At 47.7% G+C, this 21,519-nt stretch overlaps 1 protein-coding gene across 1 annotated transcript in view; it reads left to right on the forward strand.

Annotated features, from left to right (window-relative positions):
• ARHGEF33 (Rho guanine nucleotide exchange factor 33) overlaps positions 1–21,519 on the forward strand; it is a 554,915-nt gene that overhangs the window by 259,741 nt on the left and 273,655 nt on the right. Inside the window, exon 8 of the mRNA XM_069606701.1 lies at positions 18,590–18,627. Within this exon, the coding sequence (XP_069462802.1) occupies positions 18,590–18,627 (38 nt within the window). The remainder of the gene's footprint in view (positions 1–18,589; positions 18,628–21,519) is intronic.

Raw genomic sequence — 21,519 nt, forward strand, 5'->3', positions numbered from 1 at the left:
AAACATTATCGCTGACTGGCGCTATTTTGTTACAAGAGTAAACAAACTGAAAATCATTGGATATTGAAGCAACATCATGGTATAGCAGGGAGTAATGTCGAATAAAATGGCTGCTCTAATTCATAGACATCTGTCCATTCATATCTACATCAACAATACATTCATGTTACCAAGAAGTAAGTGTGTATTTTTACAGAATGTTTTTTCACTGCATTTCTTTTACCGCACTCTTTTTCTTTCCACAAAATACTGCAGGAGAGATCCACTTAACTTCATATGCTACCCCCGCCCTCTTCGCATCCCATGTTGCCTTACCCATAACTACCCCTTGCATTTTGTTGGAAAGTGCATTAAAAAATAAAATGCACAGTAAAAAAATGTCGCAATGAAAATACTGTTGTAGAAACACTGGGTAACAAAGAAAGGAATGAGGATATGCAAATCTCCAAAAATATACAGGTTATCATGTGTAGAATGCACAAGTATTGATGTTTGCAGACATTTGCCCCACAATGTTAAACTTTTAATAACTGTTTAGAGACCAATGCATGACACTATAGAGCCTAATTCATAGAAGCGTTTTATAATGGCAAAACCCGATTGGAAAAAGCTCTGTGAATAAGGGCCTATGTGACGCGGAAATTGTGGATTTTCTTCTGTTTTGTTGAAACACCTCAAGGCGTAATGTATGCAGTGGATGTTCTTTGATTTTGTTCAAGCACTGCAAGGCATAATGAATTCAATAGTTTGCAGTGGATGTTCTTGGATTTTGTTCAAACACTGCAAGATGTAATGTGTTCATTAGTACCTGGCGAGCAGTGTGTGGCAGCCTCCCAGCCAATGAGGAGGCTCGGAACGGGGTCCTTACCACACAGGGAAAGACCCTGCTTTTAGCCTCCTCAGAACGGGAGGCTGCCATCTTCCCTGGCCGGGGCCGAAGGTAAGTGCGCGCCCCGCATCCTCCCTCCACACACATTTTCCACATATCTACTCCCCTCCCTACACCAACCCCACTTACCTGCACTGCTCTGTTCATCGATGGCGTGGGAACAGTACTGTCCCCGGCGCATCTCTGCCGCGTGATTAGCCGCCATGGAAAAAGGTAGAAGAGACTACGTGTAGTCCCTTCTCCCCAATTCATTGCAGCCATTTTTTTTTGCTTTTTTTCCCTCAAGTTGAGAAACGATTTACACACTGTTTTTTGAACTCGAGAAAAATACTATTAGTACCCTGGTACAATGTGCCAGGGTAATAATAGCAATAGAACCCTGAAAGGGGGGCTTAGCAGTCAGTTAATGCCCCCGGGGCTACGTTAAAGCCCTCGCGAATAGTTTGCAGTGGATGTTCTGTGATTGTGTTCAAACACTGTAAGGCGTAATGTATTCAATAGTTTGCAGTGGATGTTCTTTGATTTTGTTCAAACACTGCAAGGTGTAATGTATTCAATAGTTTGCAGCGGGTGTTCTTTGATTCCTCAGGGTCCTGCAAAGCGGAGACAGTAGACATTGGATGGAAAACAGTGGCCACCAGAAGATCAACACTTGGTTAGTTGTCTGTACTGTCTTCTCGTGCTATAGACCTGTTTACCTTTATCTCAAAATTGTATTTGTGAATAAGTGAGTCAGAAATAGACTCTAAATGTAAGTATTTCCTGTTGAGTTTATCAGGAATGATGGCCACATATTCATAATCGCATAAGCCACTCAAACACACTTTTAGCACTCCTGTGAAGCAATACCAGTACTTCTTCCAAGGTATGTGTGTCTGTATGAAACCAGCTCAGTTTTCAGAAATATTCTCTTATGGTAGTGTACCTGAGCAGCCTGGTGCTGGCCTCCGGGATGCGGTGCAGGCAGGTAAGCACAACACCGGCACATACACAGACAATTACATCCCACGGTATCATCAGACCACAGCAACGTAGTACGAAAGGTGAACAAAATGCTTTTCTAAACCTCTTGCACAATTGTAAAAGCAAGGAAATATCGAGGCTGAGTACCACAAAAGAAAATACACCAAAAACGGGCTATAAAGATTCACAGATCTTTATTCTACTGCACAGTTACAAAGAAACAGAAATTCAGATAGCTATCTGGCTCTCAATACATCACAATGAGTACCAGCCCTTCAGAGTGAGGAGTGAGACATACTGGACATCTAGACATTCGCATATTTATACAATTCAGCAATAATGTCCAGCCCCTCTACAAGTTAATAATCTGTGGTCTAGAGTTCGTGGCGAGTTCACTTATGGCTCATACAACAATATGCACATGGATTACTTCGGTGTGCATTTCGAACAAGTTACAATGGCACAGTGTATTCCTGGATTTAGCAGTAAGCCTTAGCACATATCCCTTTACAATGCAGTTCTGCCAGTGTCCACGCTCGACATTTACATTACATTGTCCTCGATGTGTGTTCGTGGATGAGGCTTGTTAGTGCAGACAATCCTTAGACCACAAGTCATGTTTGGGACAAGGTCTTGTTACCCAGTCTAAACATTTGGCCCTCGGACAATCTAACCATTAACTACATTCAAAGGTCAGGAAGGCTCAGTTACAATGTGAACGTGCACTTCTGAACTAAGGACATGCAGATTTTGTATAGCCTTAAAGATGGTTTGGGAGGAATCTGGTATGAAAACGCAACAAGCGCCCCCACTAATTTACATACTCCACCACACTCAGCCAGGATGACGTCTAATGCAATCCGGTTCCATAGGGCCACTAAACTTATCACTTTTTGTTCTAAAGTCATGTTATAGAGTATGTCAGTGGTCCGGTTGATGGTTCTCTCCAGTACTCTCGCTAGTCTTCTGATATCCTCAGAGTTTAATATTTGTCCCCAAAAGGGTACCAAGGATTTTGCTACGTCACCCAGAACTTGTGATGAAGTATCGCCATTCTCATCCCACCTTGGACGAGCTTTGAGATTTCTATGATGCTTGCTATGAATACCCCTGGTAACTGAATTCCTAAATAACAGGTTCCCTGCCAATCCCTAGGTAGCCATGGGAAAGCTTCATTACCGCAAACAAAGTAGACAGGTTTGCCTACATACAAAGGTCTGTCCTCACTGGTCAAGTTTGCAACGTTGGTGCAACCCTTGAAATCACCCATTGAGTACCATTCCTCTGTATGCAGAAATAAACTGAATCAGGACTGTGGTTACCAGTGTAGGAAGGTGGTGTGGCATCCCTATTGCCTATAGGAGCCATCTTGAAAGAGATCAGAGATTGAAAAGGTTGGGACAGTCTATCAGAAGGCCTAATGGAAGCAACATTAAGCTTGCTCCTATTCGCAAAAAAAGTGAGCACCCCAGGGCCGTTAGAACTCGTTTCTCAAATTCATTCAAATGTATTCCATCAAAGTTCCCCGAGATGCTATCGTTCCATCGGCCAAATAATAGTGCCATTAAAGAAGCATAGCATGCAGTAGTCCGAGGCAAAGGATGAATATACCAGCCCAACCCCTTGTCTCCATGTTGCGGTAAATGAGAGCAGACTCAGCAATTAGACCTGGTAAATATGGCATGTGTTGCATTCATGATAAGCAGTAGTGTGTTGTTGTGGTAACTCTGTCTGTGCTGAGAGTCTCTAGGAGATAGAGTGTGCAGATGCACAAAAGGTGTAGAAACATTTTCAGTGGGCAAAAGAGTTTCAAGAGGACGTACTTCTTCTAAATACCAAAATCCTAAAGCAATTACTATTGTGAAGCCGGTTAACATGATTACAAGAAAACAGTACGTTTTAAGAGACCATGTATTTGATTGTCCATTGATTCGATTGGCCACACAGTCACTTATTTGTTCCGTACGAGTGAGAGCGATAACAGCCATTTTTTTTTCAAAACGAAAAACGGCGGAGTTCATTTGCTGGCGATCTCCTGATCGCACGTTTTCTTAGTCCTTCCCTACCCCTAGCCAACAGCTTTTCTCTGTATGCAAAAAGACAGTGCCAAAAGACAAGCCCTATGATGGTTTTCCCGTTGGCACAGCCGAACTGTGCAGTAAGTCTAGCTCCGTGGACGCAGATTGTACCTTTTGACTCCTGGTACGATGTGATCTGCAAACAACGTGTCGTTGCTTCCTGATGGAAGTGGTGGATTCGCAACAGAACCTAACAGTGGTGAAAAAGGATCTGTAGGAGAGTGTGGGGATGAAGCGGCTGTTTCCCCAGGCCCCACGGGCTCAGTGAGCGTCTACGAAGCACTCTCAATACTGCTCAATGCTGAGTGATCGTTGGGAGCAGCACAGGTAAGATTTTCTATATCTTCTGTATCGTGTGGCAAAGGGAAGGGAATCCTCTTGACATGCGATGCGTGGATCCAGTGCTTTCATCCAGTCACTCGTACAGCGGTCTGTGTGGCCAGTAGGACCTGGTGAGGGCCCCTCCAACGCGGTGCGAGACAGGATGCTCTTTCGAATGCTTTTACACGCACCCAGCTACCAGGTCGGATACTGTGACCTGGCCCCTCGTATTTGACTGGGAGGGCTTCTCGCACCTGTTGATGAATCAAATACAGATTATTTTTAGTTAACCGGTCACAGTAATCAGAAAGAAGTACATGTTCAATGTCCCTCAGGACCTCTGGCTTAGGCAAATTCCAAATGTTAGCTGGCCTACCCATAACCACTTCAAAAGGGGAGAGCCCAGTCCTAGTCTCTGGGGTTGTTCTCATCGATAGTAACACGATCGGTAAGGCGTCCGGCCATTTCATTTTAGTGCCGGCACACGTCTTAACGATCTTGTTCTTCAAAATTCCATTATGTCTCTCTACCAATCCAGCACTTTGAGCATGTCTAGCCGAATGGAACCCTTTATCGATCTGTAATCCCGCACATATCTGCAGAATTACAGCAGCGATAAAATGTGGACCATTGTCCGACCAGATGACCCTTGGCAAACCAAACCTAGGAAAATATTCCTTAAGCATGGTTTTCGCCGTTGTCATTGCTGCAGCATCTTTCACAGGAAAGGCTTCAACCCATTTACTAAAGGCGCAAATAACAAATAGTGCATACTTAAAGGTATTACAACGCTCCATTTCAATAAAATCAAAGGGTATAACTTTGAAGGGAACAGAAGGTGGACCAAAACTACCCCTTGGTGTCGATGTTTTCGAGATTTTATCATTCACCCAGACATTTTGTAACATTTTGGAAACCTTCCTTGCACAGATGTGGGTGGGCCCATGAGCCATTGAGACCATCATTGCAATGTACGCATCTGCCAGCATCCATTTTCCCTCTAACTTATCCACCCAACACCCGTCATCATCCAATTTTGCCAAACCCTCAGCCCATTGCTTAGTCTCTTCTGATGTGGCATTGGCTTGAATATTCTTTACAGATTCAATACCTTAATCTATAGTACAAACATTTGTGGCTTCCCTTGCAGTGTACATTTCTGAATAGAGATCAGTAGCAGTTTGTTTGGCTATCTGGTCAGCAAAAGCGTTCCCTTTACCTACATCATTTATGATTTTCTGATGCACTGAGCATTTCACGATCGCTAACTGAGTGGGGAGTGCAAGCGCTGAAAGTAACCGTACTATCAAGGAGCCATATTGGATCTTTGTTCCATGTGAGGTCTAGAAACCTTGTTCTGCCCAAAATCTACCGAAGTTGTGAACTACCCCAAAAGCATACTATCAGTATATATATTTACTGTAAGCGCTTCGGAAAGTTCACAAGCTCGGGTCAATGCAATCATTTCAGCGGCCTGCGCGGAATTATGCGTAATTCTCTTGGTTTCCACAACCGTGCTTAGTGTGGTGATGGCATAAGCAGCCGTGGATATACCATCCGGAAGTTTGAAACGGGAGCCATCACAAAACAGCTCCCCTTGTGGGTTGTTCAAAGGAGTATCTTTCAGGTCGATTCTGCCTTTAGTCTCTTGCTCTGTGGTGTAGAGGCAGTTATGTGACATTTCGTCACTGCAAGCAGTATCTTGTGGGGAAGGTAATAATTCAGCCGGATTCAATACACAACACCTCTGAATTTTGATGTGCAGTGTGAACAAGACCAATTCGTATCTCGTTAATCGTGCGGAGGTGAGGTGTTGCGTTTGTGTTCTGTTTAATAGAACTTCTACAGAGTGAGGTACCATCAGGGTTAAAGCATGGCCTAGGACCATACCCTCGTTCTGTTTTACAGACGCAACAGCAGCAGCGACAGCTCTCAAACGTCTTGGCAAAGCGCATGCAACAGGATCAAGGGCAGAAGAAAAGTAGCCGCATGGCCTATTCTTCCCTCCATGTTCTTGTATTAATACAGCCAAAGCACATCCATCACGTTCATGCACATACAACTCGAAGGCCTTTTCATAATTCGGTGTGCCCAAAACTTGTGCTGAACACAGTGCAGTCTTGAGCAGATCATATGCTTTCTGGTATTCCAAGTTCCACGGCAATGGCAATGAAATGCCCTTCTTTGTCAAAGCCAACATTGGCTTAATCACTATGAGAAAGTTCGGGATCCACTGTCTACAGTAAGAAGCCATTCCTATCAAAGCTCTGACTTCCTTCTGTGTATTTGGGACAGACATGCTAGGAATGATTTTAATCCATTCAGGCGTCAACCTTCTTCCCTCCTTTGACAGGAGATAGCCTAAATAGGCGACCTCTTTTCGACAATATTGAAACTTTTTGAGTGAAGCTTTATGTCCATGTTTTGCTAGGTGAATAAGCAACAACACGGTGCCCTTCTTACAGGCACTTTCGGAGTCAGCAGCTAAAAGAAGATCATCTACATACTGAAGCAGTGTACAAGTGGTAGGCAACTCGAGTGTATCAAGCTGCTCTTTCAAAGCCGTACTATAAATGCTGGGACTTTCCGTGTACCCCTGGGGCGCACGGGGGAATGTAAATGAGCGCCCCCCTAAGGCGAACAGGTATCTGCTATCCTTGTGTATAAGAATGCTAAAGAAAGCATTCTTAAGGTCTACAACACTAAAGTGAGTAGCAGAAGCCGGGATCATGGTTAGTATCATCGTCACATCAGGCACAATAGGAAATTGTGGAGCAACAATCTTATTGATAGCGCATGAGTCAATGATAAAACGAAAAGGAATTGCATTATCGCCTTCCTTATACAAAGGCAAAATCGGACTATTGCACAAACTACCTGCAATTTCCTCAATTACCCCACGATGTACAAAATCGGAGTCTATGCACTTCAAAGCTTGCTCACCATCAACCGGAATCTTATACTGAGGAATACGTGGCAACTTTACTCTGTGTTTCAAAATGATTTTAACAGGCTCAATTTGTAGAATACCGACATCATTCTCATCAATCGCCCATAAATACTCCGGAACATCACTAAATTCTGCCGGCAATGGTCTAGTCAGGAACTGAGAAACAGAAAGTTGCTGTGGTGAAATCGTCAAACGCACTCCATCCAAAGAACAATGAATTACCGCATTTAATTCTTTCAACAAATTCAACCCCAACAAATTCTCTCCACAGTTCGTTGTCAAAAGAAATGGACAGTGGTCCGTGAATGGACCAAGTGTAATCGGTACCGGCGAAGAAACTGGACAAACTACTGGTGTACCAGAAACCCCTACAGAAACATTGGTTTGCCCCGACAGTGGAATGTTTGGAACCCGTGAATGGTCAATGGAACACTTCTGCGCTCCTGTATCTATCAAGAATAGATGTTTCCTATTTCCCACTATAATTTCAACGTAGGGACCTTTCTGATTAACGGGAATATGCGTCGGTTCCAAACCCCAGCTTCGGGCAATCCTAGCGAAACAGAATGTCATTAAAAGGAAGGTCTTCACAGAGATATGCAGTAGAAGGATGATCAAAAATGTTTCTATCATCCACACTTGGAGACTGATTATCCTGTGAAAAAGGTTGTGAATTCTGAGAAAACTGACTTCTAGCAGGACCCCCTACCCCAGGGCGGCCTCTGGATCGTCTACTCATGGTACCAAATGTGTTATTGGACCTCTGGTGGAGGATCGGGCATTGTGCTCGCCAATGACCCTCTTGTCTGCAATAAGCACATTGGTTCGCGTGTACAGGACCCAACGGCACATTACCCTGTAGAGCATATTGTCCCCTAAATTGTGAATTACCCCCTCTAGGGCCTCTAACAATTTGTTGCAATAGAACTTTCGTTTTCAAGTCTCCCTTTCTCTTTTCGATTCTCTCTTTTTCATTATTGATTCGGTTTTCATAGTACTGAGCCATATGCAATACTTCAGACTGAGACTTAGCTTGCCAAGCGCTCTCAGAAGTCATAATTTGCGACTGGATGTCAGGCAACAATCCACGCACAAATTTGTCTACAAACAGTCGTTTTCCAGACTCTGTGCTCAAATCTTGTCCACTGAAATCTGAAAACACTTGATCAAACCGATTAAAGAATTTGGTACCACCCTCAGAATTCCCTTGGACACAAGCAGTAAGTTTGTCCGAAATAATCCTTCTCTCAGGAATTATGGCTTTTAGTTTTGTGACTATTCTATCAGGCAAAGTCAGTATTACCTGTGGCAGTCTCTCGCCAGCTGGCCTATCTCTATCTTGTCTAACCATATTATCCCATGTGTCCCCTAACCCTAGTACATCGTCTACAGTCCCAATCTGTTTCCACAAATCAAAAGGTAGGAGCACGGGAAATAACAAATCTATATCACTCAGAGTAAATACTGACAACTGCAAGACAGATTCTATCTCTTTATAGAACTCTGTTGGATTCTTTCTAATATCAGGGATGGATTGTTTGATGGTGTTCACTTCCTGTCTTCAGAACGGGATGTGAACAAATGGCGATACATAATGTGCAGGAATGTCATAGGCAGCCGTACCTGCTCTGGCTGTAGCTGGAACCTCAACTTTTGGGACAAATGTCAGAGGAACCTCTCTCATAGGCAACTGAGAGATAGGAAACTCTGAATGCTTACTGAGCAACAGAGCTAAATCGAGCGCTAAGGCAGCTGACGAAGTGTCAGACAAAAAAGCTCTCTTATAGATAATCAATAATTCTGTGGGACAACAAATCTTTCTTTTTATACATTCATCCTGCAGGTATTCTACCATAACCTGTATCACTTTCCTCTGCATTTCTGGCGTATAATGACTATATGTGTCATATACTTCTACGGGAGATATCGACATGTCTGAAATCCATCTAATCGCATCTTTTGTGCAAATTCGTGTTTCCTCACTCATCCATTTACTAAGAGAAAGGAACCGTTTCTGTACAAAAATAGCATTCAAACTATTACCATCAATTTCTTCATTCCGTAACTTTTCCAACTCCCTTCTATACTCACAAACCCTATCGACGTGCTCATATACTTTCTCCGCAGTTTCTCTTGAATATGCTAAAACATTCAGATCCCTTAACCCTTGTGGGAGACGTATATCATCTAGTCTGTTCCTGTGATGCTGGAAATGCATCGGAGGGACAGGGCCTCCGTATCCTTGTCCTTTACTGCTTTTTATCGTGTGTTCTGTCGTGTTTTCCGCGCAGGAGTTCATGTGGGACTCCTGGCGGTGCAGCTCTCTTTCTTTTGGTTTGGTGAACGGACCCGTGGGATACCCTTATGGCACCCATGGGTGGGGGTACAACCCTGTGCCCCTAGTGTATGTTTTTGGGCACCTGTGGGTGCCCCACAGAGCAGGGTATGGGCTGGTGGCAGCTCCATGCTGAATTTGACAGGTGTGCGGAGTATCCTCCATTTTGGGATACCCCGGCCCTGCCATTGGGATCAGTTGATTCCTGATGGAAAACAAGATGGCCCCGGTGGCCTCTTGCTTTCTATTATCCATTACCTTGTTTTTCCCAAAGTCCTGGGAAGCCCCTACTCTGTCCCTTCCCCCTGACTGGCTGTTCGATGGAAGTGCCATATATGGTGTTGTTGTGAAGGCCCAGTCAGACTAGCTGGAGCCTTCCCGGTGATGTATGTTGTGGGTACCTCCTGTGGGTGGGACCTGGGTGAATAGAGTGTGTGACAAATATACATTCTGTGTTGTGGGTGTCTAGTATTTGGTGGTTGACACAATGACTGAGACAACCCTGCCCGAAACCGGTATGAATTCAGCTTGGAGTGTTGAATGGCTCGGTACTTGTCCCAATACACATAACTTGTTGTGAGTGTCTGGAGAGAAGTGAATGGCCTGAATACCTCGTGTGCCTGATTGGCTGCCTGCCTGCATGAATGCCCGTAGTCGTGATTGGATGCTTGAGTGTGACCCAGCGGAATGAATGGGAGATTAGCAGTATATCTGGGGACCTCTCACTGCTAGGAATCGTGTTCAGAAGCTGAAGTCCACTACGACGAGTAACTGGATTAACTGACGCTTGACCTTGAAGCCCTGCTGGACGAGAAGAATTGCTGTTGCTCTCCTTCACAATCTGAAAGCTGCTGTGCCTCCAAGGACTGACCCAGAGAGGACCTGGTAAGGCGCCCTCTTCCCGAGCTATGAGGGACCATCGTGAACAGCTGATCTTTGCCAACGCTCCCTGGTAGACAGACCTTCGACAGGCTGCCGACCCAATACGGGGACTGCTGCGGAACTCCAAGGAGAAGCCTTAGGACTGTTGTCCGCCACTGTCGACGACCGCCGTCGCTCCCGTTTGCCTAAGAACTTTCCTTGATCATCGGACGCTCTCGTCTGCATCGCTATCCGCTTGTCTCCCGCTGGAGAAGGCCCGACCGTCGACGCGCTGAGGAGTATCCACCGGTGGGTTTCCCGCCACCTACAGACAGCAGAGACGCCGACGACTCGACGCCCTTGCTGGGCCACAGTTCCTCATCATCTCTTTGCGGTCCAGAACTATTGTCACCGAGGTGCCCTGCATGCCTCTTCCTTGCAGGACGCCAACGCTCTGTCGTCGACGAGCACCGCTAGGAATGAAGCTGCCACTTCCCTACCATAGTTCACCCTGTTCACCGTCAGACGTTCGACGACCCGTGACTCCCGCCTTAAAGGGAGGGCACTCAAGAAGGGCCATCGATTCCCCGACACCTCTCGACGATCCCTGGCTCCCGCCTGAAAGGGAGGCACTCAAGAAGGATCGGTCGGTGCATGGTCGGAGAACTCTACTCCACCAAGTACATTGGGGGGGTAAAACCTTAATAGGAAGAAGTAAGACTATCGGACAATATATGGACTGGGCTTTTGCTATATATCTTTATTTACAGGTTGCCCAGGTGGGGGGATCTCCACACAGAACTGTGCCTAGTGGTAGGGGTCAGCATTCTGCCTATTGTTTCAACCATCTTACGTTCCTTCCTATCTCTATTGCTGGTTTACTCGTTATTAATCTGTGTGACATTTTAACCGTACAGTTGATGCACTTTAATGAGATTCGATAACATTAGTGGTACCACTCTAGACGTGTATATATTTATCAGTATTGATTTCCAAGTACAAAGTGCATTATTGTGATCGTGTACCTACCTTTGAATATTAATTATATAAAGACTGTGTTTTCAGTAATACAGTGTGTGGACATTCCTTTGTGGGGGTTCGGGGACTACACTGTACTTAAGAACCAGCCCGCATCACCTCCTGAGAAGCTAGGCCTTGATTGCTTGTCCATTGCTACCCTATAGAGAATCTTGGCTGGGGTCTGCTGTGCCTCTCCTCTACCATATAGAGAGCGGAAGTACAGACACCCCCTACCGGTCTTTACACTGGTGGTAGCGGTGGGATGCTTATGGTTTTAAGACTCAGTGTATAACCGTGCCACTTACAAAATATCCGCACTTTATTCGATTAAGGTTTGGGTGTGTACAAAATAACTGCATTACAAGCAATGGAGTCTATTGCGAATGGTAAATTGACTCGGATGAGCTTAGAGGCTCTCCAGAGTGCTTGTGAAGCCAGGGAGTTAGACTTTGTGGATAAGTCTAGGGCTGAGCTGATAGCTGCCCTGGTGGACTACCAGACCGATGGTGAAACTCATGATGAGGGGGGGAATGCGACCAATGAGGACTCTGCCCCTGGGGTTGCTACTGAATCTGTTTCTGGGAATGCCGCCATTCCTGCTGCCTCTGTTCCGAACCCCAGCATTTCCTTGGAGCTTGAGTTATTAAGGATGAAATTGGCCTTTGAATATCACAAGTTGGAAATAGATGCTGAGCTTAAGAAAGAGGAGCTGGCGCAACAAGTGGAACTCAAGAATAGGGATCTTGAACTCAAATACAAGGACACTGAATGTCAGAGAATCCAGCTAGAGAAAGCTCGAGTGGAGACTTCAGCGAACCCAGTGAGAGTGTCAGGTCCCCAGCCACTAAATTTATGAAGGATTTGGTAGGTGTGTTTTCGGAGGGTTCTGATATCCTCCAATGGATTGATGCGTTTGAAATGGCTTGTGCAATTCATGATGTTGACAAAAGAGATTGGGCTAAGTGTTTGCTAAGCAGAGTGCCTCAAACTGGATATGACTGTATTCTGAAGCTGAGTGTGGAAGAAAAGGGTCAGTATGAGTGTATGAAATCTGCTTTGATTGCCAAGTTTGGCAAGACACCTACCCAATACCTTAAAAGGTTTAGGGATTTTAAGAAAAGAGAGAATGTGTCTTAGGTTGACTGGCTGAGTGCTGCGCACATGAATATGATGGGGTGGATTGACGGTTACAAGGTGAAAACTTTTGTTGAATTGTCCCACCTGTTTTTTTAGCATTTTTCTGAAGCCTGTTCACCGGAGCTACGTCAGTATATTGCTCACCAGAACCTTTTGGATCCCTTTAAGCTGGCTAGGTTGGCTGACAAGTGGGTCTCCCACCGGGTGTCCCCTAAGGACTCCAGTGGGAAGGACAAGGACAAAGAAAAGGGGGCCTCTCAGAAAGCTGAGGAGTCCCAAAAGCAGCCACAGTCGAATAAACCTAAACCCTCCTCTCCTAAGACCCAAAAATCTAGTGGGGATAAGTCATCTGTGGGTGGAAATAAGAGTAGTGGTCCACCTGCTGCAAAGCAGGCTCCCGGTGGTTCCAGTACCGTACACCGCACTCCCGGCACTTGCTGGGACTGTGGGGCTCTGGACCACAAAAGGGGTGACTCCAAGTGTAAAGGTAAGGCACTCGGAGTACAGGCTGTCAGCCTGACCTACCCTTACCCCATGTCTGAGGTGGAGGCCACTGTCCTCCCCTCCTCTACAGGGATCACCTTTGGTGCTCCCGTAGAGATTTCCTTAGTGTCCCTTGGGGCCTAGGACCAGTACGCGGAAGTACTGGTGACTATCGCACAGAACACCCGTAGATTTTTGAGAAGTGTCCTCCTGAATGGCCAGCCTTCTATTGGTTTGAGAGACACTGGGGCAAGCATGACAGTGGTGGACAGGACCCTGCTCAAGCCAGAGGACTATGTAGATGCTCCTCTGAGAACCACCAGGTTAGCTGGTGGGCCTCCCAAATTATCACCTGTAGCCCGAGTCACACTCGTAATTGGAGACAAGACAGCAAAGCTTCCTGTCCTGGTTCAGGACAACGTCCCTGCTAACATTCTGTTAGGTAACGATCTAGTCGAGTTGGGATTGATCGCGGATGGTCTTCCCAAGACTGCTGCTGCGGTCACTAGGTCACAGGTGACACCGGGTCTGGCTGTGAGTCAGGTACCCGAGCCAAAGGCACGGCCTAAGGCACGACGAAGGAAGAGCAAGAAGTCCACCTCTGTGGAGGGAGCCCCTTCTCTTCCTGCTGTTCCTACAGCACCCATTGGGATCCATGCTCTGGACGGGCTGGGTCCAGTGGTAAACCCCATCTCAACTCCTGTGGGAGAAGAGCCAGAAGACTCTCCTGTGGGAGAGGTTCTCAACCCGGAAGATCATCCCGATCTTCAATGCTTGTTAGCTGAAGGGGGACCCTCCCGGGCAGACTTCTGTAAAGGACAGAGAGAGTGTCCCTCTCTCTCGGGTCTGAGGAAACAGGCCCTGTCCCAGGCACAAGGCGAAGTGCCTAGGACGTTCCGGATTTATTGGGAGGGTGAGCTCCTTGTTAGTGAGCCCACTAAGCCCGAACCTGGTGCCCTCAAGAGGTTGGTGGTACCCCAGGTTTACAGGCCCTTCCTACTGCAGTTGGCGCATGAGGTGCCCTTGGCTGGTCATCTTGGTACCAAGAAGACTAAGCAGAGGCTCTCTGCCCATTTCTACTGGCCCCGGATGGGAGTAGAAGTGGAGTTTCACTGCAGGACCTGCCCAACTTGTCAGTTGTCTGGCAAGACTGGAGGCAGTGTCATTGCCCCCACTGCAGCCATTGCCAGTGGTTGGCACACCATTTGAGAGGGTGGGCATCGACATCGTCAGTCCCCTTGACCCTCCCACGTCAGATGGACATCGGTTCATCCTGGTTTTGGTAGATCATGCCACCACCCTGAGGCGATACCCCTTCGGACTGTTACTGGCAAGGTGGTTGCCCTTGCCCTCCTGGGCATTTTCACCCGCGTTGGATTCCCCAAGGAGGTTGTCTCTGACCGAGGATCCAACTTCATGTCTAGTTACATGAAAACCATGTGGAAAGAATGCGGGGTAACCTACAAGTTCTCCACTTCTTACCACCCCCAGACCAATGGTCTGGTTGAGAGATTTAATAAAACTCTCAAGGGCATGCTAGGTGCTTTGTAAGAGCCCCTAAGGAGGAAATGGGATCTCCTCCTGCCATGCCTGCTGTTTGCTTACCGAGAGGTACCTCAAGAGGGTGTTGGTTTCAGCCCCTTTGAGTTGCTCTTTGGACATCCCGTGAGGGGGCCCCTCGCCTTGATCAGAGAAGGCTTGGAAGCCACCCCTCCCGGTCCCGCCAAGCAAGTGGGGGACTATGTGTTAGGCCTCAGACGGAGGATGACACAGATGATGGGACAAGCAACAGCGAATCTCAAGGCCAGCCAGGAATTGAACAAATACTGGCATGACCTTAAAGCATCGCAAGTGGAGTGGACTCCGGGACAGGAGGTCCTCGTGATGGAGCCTACCAAGCCTCGGGCATTGGCACATAAATGGACTGGACCCTTCCGGATAGTCTCCATGATGGGCGAGGTCAATTATCTGGTTGACATGGGAATCCCAGGGGTAGCCCCTCAGGTATTCCATGTTAATAGGCTCAAGCTGTTCCACAGGCGAGCAGAAGCCTCATGTCTCTTGCTGGCTTCAGAGCAAGAGGAGGATGAGAGTGAGCCCCTTCCTGATTTGCTGCACAGCAACCCTCAGGATGGCTCAGTGGAGGGAGTACAGCTCTCTCCAGATTTGACAACCGAGCAGCAGAGGGCCTGCAGGACTTTGCTCCAGCAGTATGCCTCTCTGTTTTCGCTGACGCCAGGCCTTACACCGTGGTGTAAGCACGAGATTGACACTGGTGACAGCGTGCCTGTCAAGAGCAGGAGCTACCAAATGTCAGATACGGTTAAGAACCACATCCAGGCTGAGGTCGCCAAGATGTTGGATCTGGGTGTTATTGAACCCTCAACCAGTCCCTGGTCCAGTCCAGTGGTCCTTGTCCCCAAGGCAAGTTCCCAGGCCGGTATCAAGGATTGGAGGTTCTGTGTGGACTACCGGGGAGTCAATGCCGTCACCAAAACTAACGCGCACCCATTTCCCAGGGCTGATGAGCTTGTGGACACCATAGGTGCTGCCAAATTTGTGAGCACCTTTGACCTCACCTCAGGCTATTGGCAAATAGCTCTGACGGACCATGCCAAGGAAAAGACGGCGTTCTCTACACCTGAGGGACTCTACCAGTTTAGGGTCATGCCTTTTGGGTTGAAGGATGCCCCTGCCACCTTCCAGAGATTGGTCAATCCTGCTCTCAGTGGGCTGGAAGCCTTTTGTGTGGCTTATTTAGACGACATTGCCGTCTACAGTTCCACTTGGGAAGAGCACTTGACACATCTGGGTAGAGTATTGCAGGCCTTAAAGAGGGCTAACCTCACTATCAATGCCACAAAATGCCAGATAGCTCAGGGGAAAGTCACATATCTTGGTCATGAGGTAGGAGGGGGTCAAATCCAACCTCTCCCCAGTAAGGTACAGGATGTACAGGACTGGGAGACTCCCACTACTCAAACCCAGGTGAGAGCCTTTTTGGGTCTCACTGGGTACTATCACAATTTCATGGCGGACTATGGAACCATAGCTGCACCACTGACAGCTCTGACTTCACCCAAACAGCCTAGGAAGGTTAATTGGACTGAAGACTGTCAGAGGGCCTTTGATGGCTTGAAAGAAAGTCTGTGTCGGCACCCGTGTTGTGTGCGCCTGACTACAGCCGACCCTTTATCGTCCAGACGGATGCCTGCGACACCGGAATTGGAGCTGTCTTGTCCCAGTTAGATGACAAAGGGAGAGAACATCCTATCATATTCATCAGTAGACAACTCAAGGGTAGAGAACTTAGGTGGGCTTCTGTTGAAAAGGAATGTTTCAGTATAGTTTGGAGCCTTAGGCGTTTTAGGCCCTACCTTACGGGGTCAACCTTCAAGGTCCAAACAGATCATAAGCCCCTGAAGTGGCTTATGCAGATGAAGGGTGAGAACCCGAAATTGCTCAGGTGGTCCATTAGCCTGCAAGGGCTAGACTTCACCATATGGCACAGACCAGGGAAGAGTCACGATAATGCAGATGGCCCTTCCAGAAGGTATGTTGACCGTCTGGATGAGGGTGTCTATCTCGTGGGAGATTAGGCACCCTCCACCTCAGTCTGGGGTGGCGACTGTGATGCTGGAAATGCATCGGAGGGACAGGGCCTCCGTATCCTTGTCCTTTACTGCTTTTTATCGTGTGTTCTGTCGTGTTTTCCACGCAGGAGTTCATGTGGGACTCCTGGCGGTGCAGCTCTCTTTCTTTTGGTTTGGTGAACAGACCCGTGGGATACCCTTATGGCACCCATGGGTGGGGGTACAACCCTGTGCCCCTAGTGTATGTTTTTGGGCACCTGTGGGTGCCCCACAGAGCAGGGTATGGGCTGGTGGCAGCTCCATGCTGAATTTGACAGGTGTGCGGAGTATCCTCCATTTTGGGATACCCCGGCCCTGCCATTGGGATCAGTTGATTCCTGATGGAAAACAAGATGGCCCCGGTGGCCTCTTGCTTTCTATTATCCATTACCTTGTTTTTCCCAAAGTCCTGGGAAGCCCTGACTCTGTCCCTTCCCCCTGACTGGCTGTTGGATGGAAGTGCCATATATGGTGTTGTTATGAAGGCCCAGTCAGACTAGCTGGCGCCTTCCCGGTTATGTATGTTGTGGGTACCTCCTGTGGGTGGGACCTGGGTGAATAGAGTGTGTGACGAATATATACATTCTGTGTTGTGGGTGTCTAGTATCTGGTGGTTGACACAATGACTGAGACAACCCTGCCCGAAACCGGTATGAATGCAGCTTGGAGTGTTGAATGGCTCGATACTTGTCCCAATACACATAACTTGTTGTGAGTGTCTGGAGAGAAGTGAATGGCCTGAATACTGTAACGCTCACCTGACTCCCACAGAGGCGCTGGCCAGGACTGGAATGAAGTTGCTTCTTCCGGTGAGGCGCTGGACTCAGAGTATGGCAGGGCCGGTTCTTCTGTATGTGAAAAGGGAGGGGCGTTAATGATCTGCGGGGCAATGTGCAGCTTCCCACTCCCTTCACCTCCTGAACGAACCCCCTTTCTGTAATTCCCCTAGAATCTCACCTTTGGTTTTGTGATGGCGAGCTCTCCTTCCTGCTTCTGGTGCAGGGGCGCGTTGAAACCCAGTTAATTCACTGGATTCACTCTCATACATCCATGTTGGCTCTGCTAATGTCCGAGAATAAAAAGTCTCTATTGTCTTTCTTTCAGGTGCAGAACGTGGATCCCGAGAAGAGCGATGAAAACGATGAAGAATGCTCAGGTTAGTGTTCAAAGAATGTTTTTCCTCTGAGTGCAATATTAAACGCTAATGCAGTTGTCTTTTTCCCCATAGGGGCCGGGGTCAGAATGCTGAATGAGCATAGACCCGAAACGAGAGGTAAGTTCCGGTAAGTCTTTAATGAGAGTCTTTATTATGTCTTTTCATTCTCTCATTAATTCCGCTGTCTTTCTTTTCCCCTTAGGGGCCGGGGTCTGCAGGTGCCTGTATGCGGCAGAGACCCGAAATGAAGTATGACCCAAACAGGTAAGTCTAAATGGAAGCTCTGGCTTTCCTTATGCTCTTCTCACTCTCACCTTTGATTTCTGTCTTTTTTCCCCGGGTGCCGGGTTGATGCAGCGAATCCGGACGAGCGCCGCTAGCAATGGAGGCTGGCAGCAAGGTGAGTGAAATGCGGCGCGGCAGCGACGGGTGAGTTGACCTTTTAAAATGAAAGTCTTTCCTTTTCAGGATCGCCGACGGGACGACTCTTGGACGAGGTTGAAACAGGTAAGGGCTCTTCTTTTGTCCAATTCTTTCTCCTTCTCCACATGCAGGTGTTTCAGGATGCAGGCGGGCATGGCAGAAGTCTAGAAGCAGGAGCAGGCACGGTGAGTGTCCAGCTGCTAGATGCAGAACAACGCGAAGCGTGAGTTACTGATCGGGCGTGGTTTAAATAGCCTTTCAAGAAGTCCCAGGTATGTATCCTTCCACTCAGGTATGTATTCTTCCTCAGGCCACACCCGTGTGGTTAAGTAGTTCTAGAGACAAAATAGTCCCATCCAGGCCTCAAGGGGGCCTGGATGTTGCAGCAAGGTCTGCATCAGGTAAGTGTACACCCAAGCACTTAAACACATGTCCTCGATTATGAGCCTGGCGCCTAAGGCGCCAGGACTGGGGTCCAATATGAGCCTGGCGCCTAAGGTGCCAGGATTCAGTCCAAAGGGCCCCGACTTGGGCCCGCTGAGACCTTCCTGGGGGAAATGATGCCTGCCTCTGGGGTTGCTGGGCCCGGCCTGGTTCCTTAGAGGTAGGCATCATGACAAATACCTCGTGTGCCTGATTGGCTGCCTGCCTGCATGAATGCCCGTAGTCGTGATTGGATGCTTGAGTGTGACCCAGCGGAATGAATGGGAGATCAACAGTATATCTGGGGACCTCTCACTGCTAGGAATCGTGTTCAGAAGCTGAAGTCCACTACGACGAGTAACTGGATTAACTGACGCCTGACCTTGAAGCCCTGCTGGACGCAAAGAATTGCTGTTGCTCTCCTTCACAATCTGAAAGCTGCTGTGCCTCCAAGGACTGACCCAGAGAGGACCTGGTAAGGCGCCCTCTTCCCGAGCTACGAGGGACCATCGTGATCAGGGACAGCTGATCTTTGCCAACGCTCCCTGGTAGACAGACCTTCAACAGGCTGCCGACCCAATACGGGGACTGCTGCGGAACTCCAAGGAGAAGCCCTAGGACTGTTGTCTGCCACTGTCGACGACCGCCGTCGCCGACCGGAGCTGCCGTGCTCCTGTTTGCCTAAGAACTTTCCTTGATCATCGGACGCTCTCGTCTGCATCGCCATCCGCTTGTCTCTCGCTGGAGAAGGCCCGACCGTCGACGCGCCGAGGAGTATCCACCGGTGGGTTTCCCGCCACCTACAGACCGCAGAGACGCCGAAGACTGGACGCCCTTGCTGGGCCACAGTTCCTCATCATCTCTTTGCGGTCCAGAACTATTGTCACCGAGGTGCCCCGCACGCCTCTTCCTTGCAGGACGCCAATGCTCTGTCGTCGACGAGCACCGCTAGGAACAAAGCTGCCACTTCCCTGCCATAGTTCACCCTGTTCACCGTCGGACGTTCGACGACCCGTGACTCCCGCCTTAAAGGGAGGGCACTCAAGAAGGGCCGTCGATTCCCCGACACCGATGCCAAGTTCCCCGACACCTCTCGACGATCCGTGGCTCCCGCCTGAAAGGGAGGCACTCAAGAAGGATCGGTCGGTGCATCGTCGGAGAACTCTACTCCACCAGGTACATTGGGGGGGTAAAACCTTAATAGGAAGAAGTAAGACTATTGGACAATATATGGACTGGGCTTGTGCTATATATCTTTATTTACAGGTTGCCCAGGTGGGGGATCTCCACACAGAACTGTGCCTAGTGGTAGGGGTCAGCATTCTGCCTATTGGTTCAACCATCTTACGTTCCTTCCTATCTCTATTGCTGGTTTACTCGTTATTGATCTGTGTGACATTTTAACCGTACAGTTGATGCAGTTTAATGAGATTCGATAACATTAGTGGTACCCCTCTAGACGTGTATATATTTATCATTATTGACTTCCAAGTACAAAGTGCGTTATTGTGATCGTGTACATATTAATTATATAAAGACTGTGTTTTCAGTAATACAGTGTGTGGACATTCCTTTGTGGGGGTTCGGGGACTACACTGTACTTAAGAACCAGCCCGCATCGCCTCCTGAGAAGCTAGGCCTTGATTGCTCGTCTATTGCTACCATATAGAGAATCTTAGCTGGGGTCCGCTGTGCCTCTCCTCTACCATATAGAGAGCGGAAGTACAGACACCCCCTACCGGTTTTTACAGTTCCACATTACACACAAATGAATTCCCAGCCCTTCGATAAAAACATTTTTCTCAGGAAAACTTTCTATATTAGAGAGTGTGGCAAAAACATCAGATTGTTCACTCCTCTCCATGCATTGTCTAGCCCATGCAGTCAAATCGCGCTTTCTCTCTTTAGACACAGTATTGCGAGTTACAATCTTTGATTCCGCTCCCTTATCAACTACAAGCGGAACAGAATCCCTCGGAAGAGGAAGAGTAGACGAATCTTGTACAATCGGTAACAAAGGTGCTGTCACTGGTGCAGGAGGCAAATTTACCAGACCCGTAACAGTAGGCAAAGGCGGAGGTGCAGGTGGAGGAGCAACGAGAGGAGGAGGAACAATAGCCGGAGGAAGAGGAACAATAGGAGGAGCGATAGGAGGAACAGGAATTACTACGGAAGGAAGAACGACAGCAGGAAGAGGTAAAGCAGCAGGAATAGGTACATCCAGAGGTGGCGCAGTGGCACCAGGCCTTCATTCATTTAGAAGCTTGTCACTAAATTCATCAGACACATGAAAATCTTTAGACGGATACATTTTCTGAATACCAAGTTGAAAAGCCCTATACATATTTCTAACTGACTCAGACTGTTTATTTTGATCATACAACAACGCTTTTTCGGCGTTGGACATGTGACGGCGTGCATTTTTCTCTCTACTTTTAAGTTGCTGCATAGCTTCTTTCTTCCAATTTTGTAATACGTCAAATGCTGCAGGTCTAGCCTTTTTCTTTAACAATATAGACTCTAAATATTCCATACGAGGAATTTCAAAACTACCATTTATAGGCCACTGAAGTTTGGAAGCATGTCTAGTTTGTCTGTGCCAAATATTATTAAACACTATACTACCAACACCGTGCTTGTACACGCCGGAGACCCTCCTGTGGCACCGGACGGCTAAATTCCAAAGATTGTCTGTCCTTGCGGAATAATGCCCTGAAGAAGGCAGACAATTTCTCAGGCATATCAGATTCTTGGTGTTACCTGGTCAATAATTGTGCTCGCGAGTACAATACGCCAAAACAAATTATCAGGATACTTAAGAGTCGGGTCACGACTCACTTGATCAACG

This window comes from Ambystoma mexicanum, chromosome 4p (assembly GCF_040938575.1).
Source record: "Ambystoma mexicanum isolate Mex_15411 chromosome 4p, UKY_AmexF1_1, whole genome shotgun sequence".
Classification (NCBI taxonomy): Eukaryota; Metazoa; Chordata; class Amphibia; order Caudata; family Ambystomatidae; genus Ambystoma; species Ambystoma mexicanum.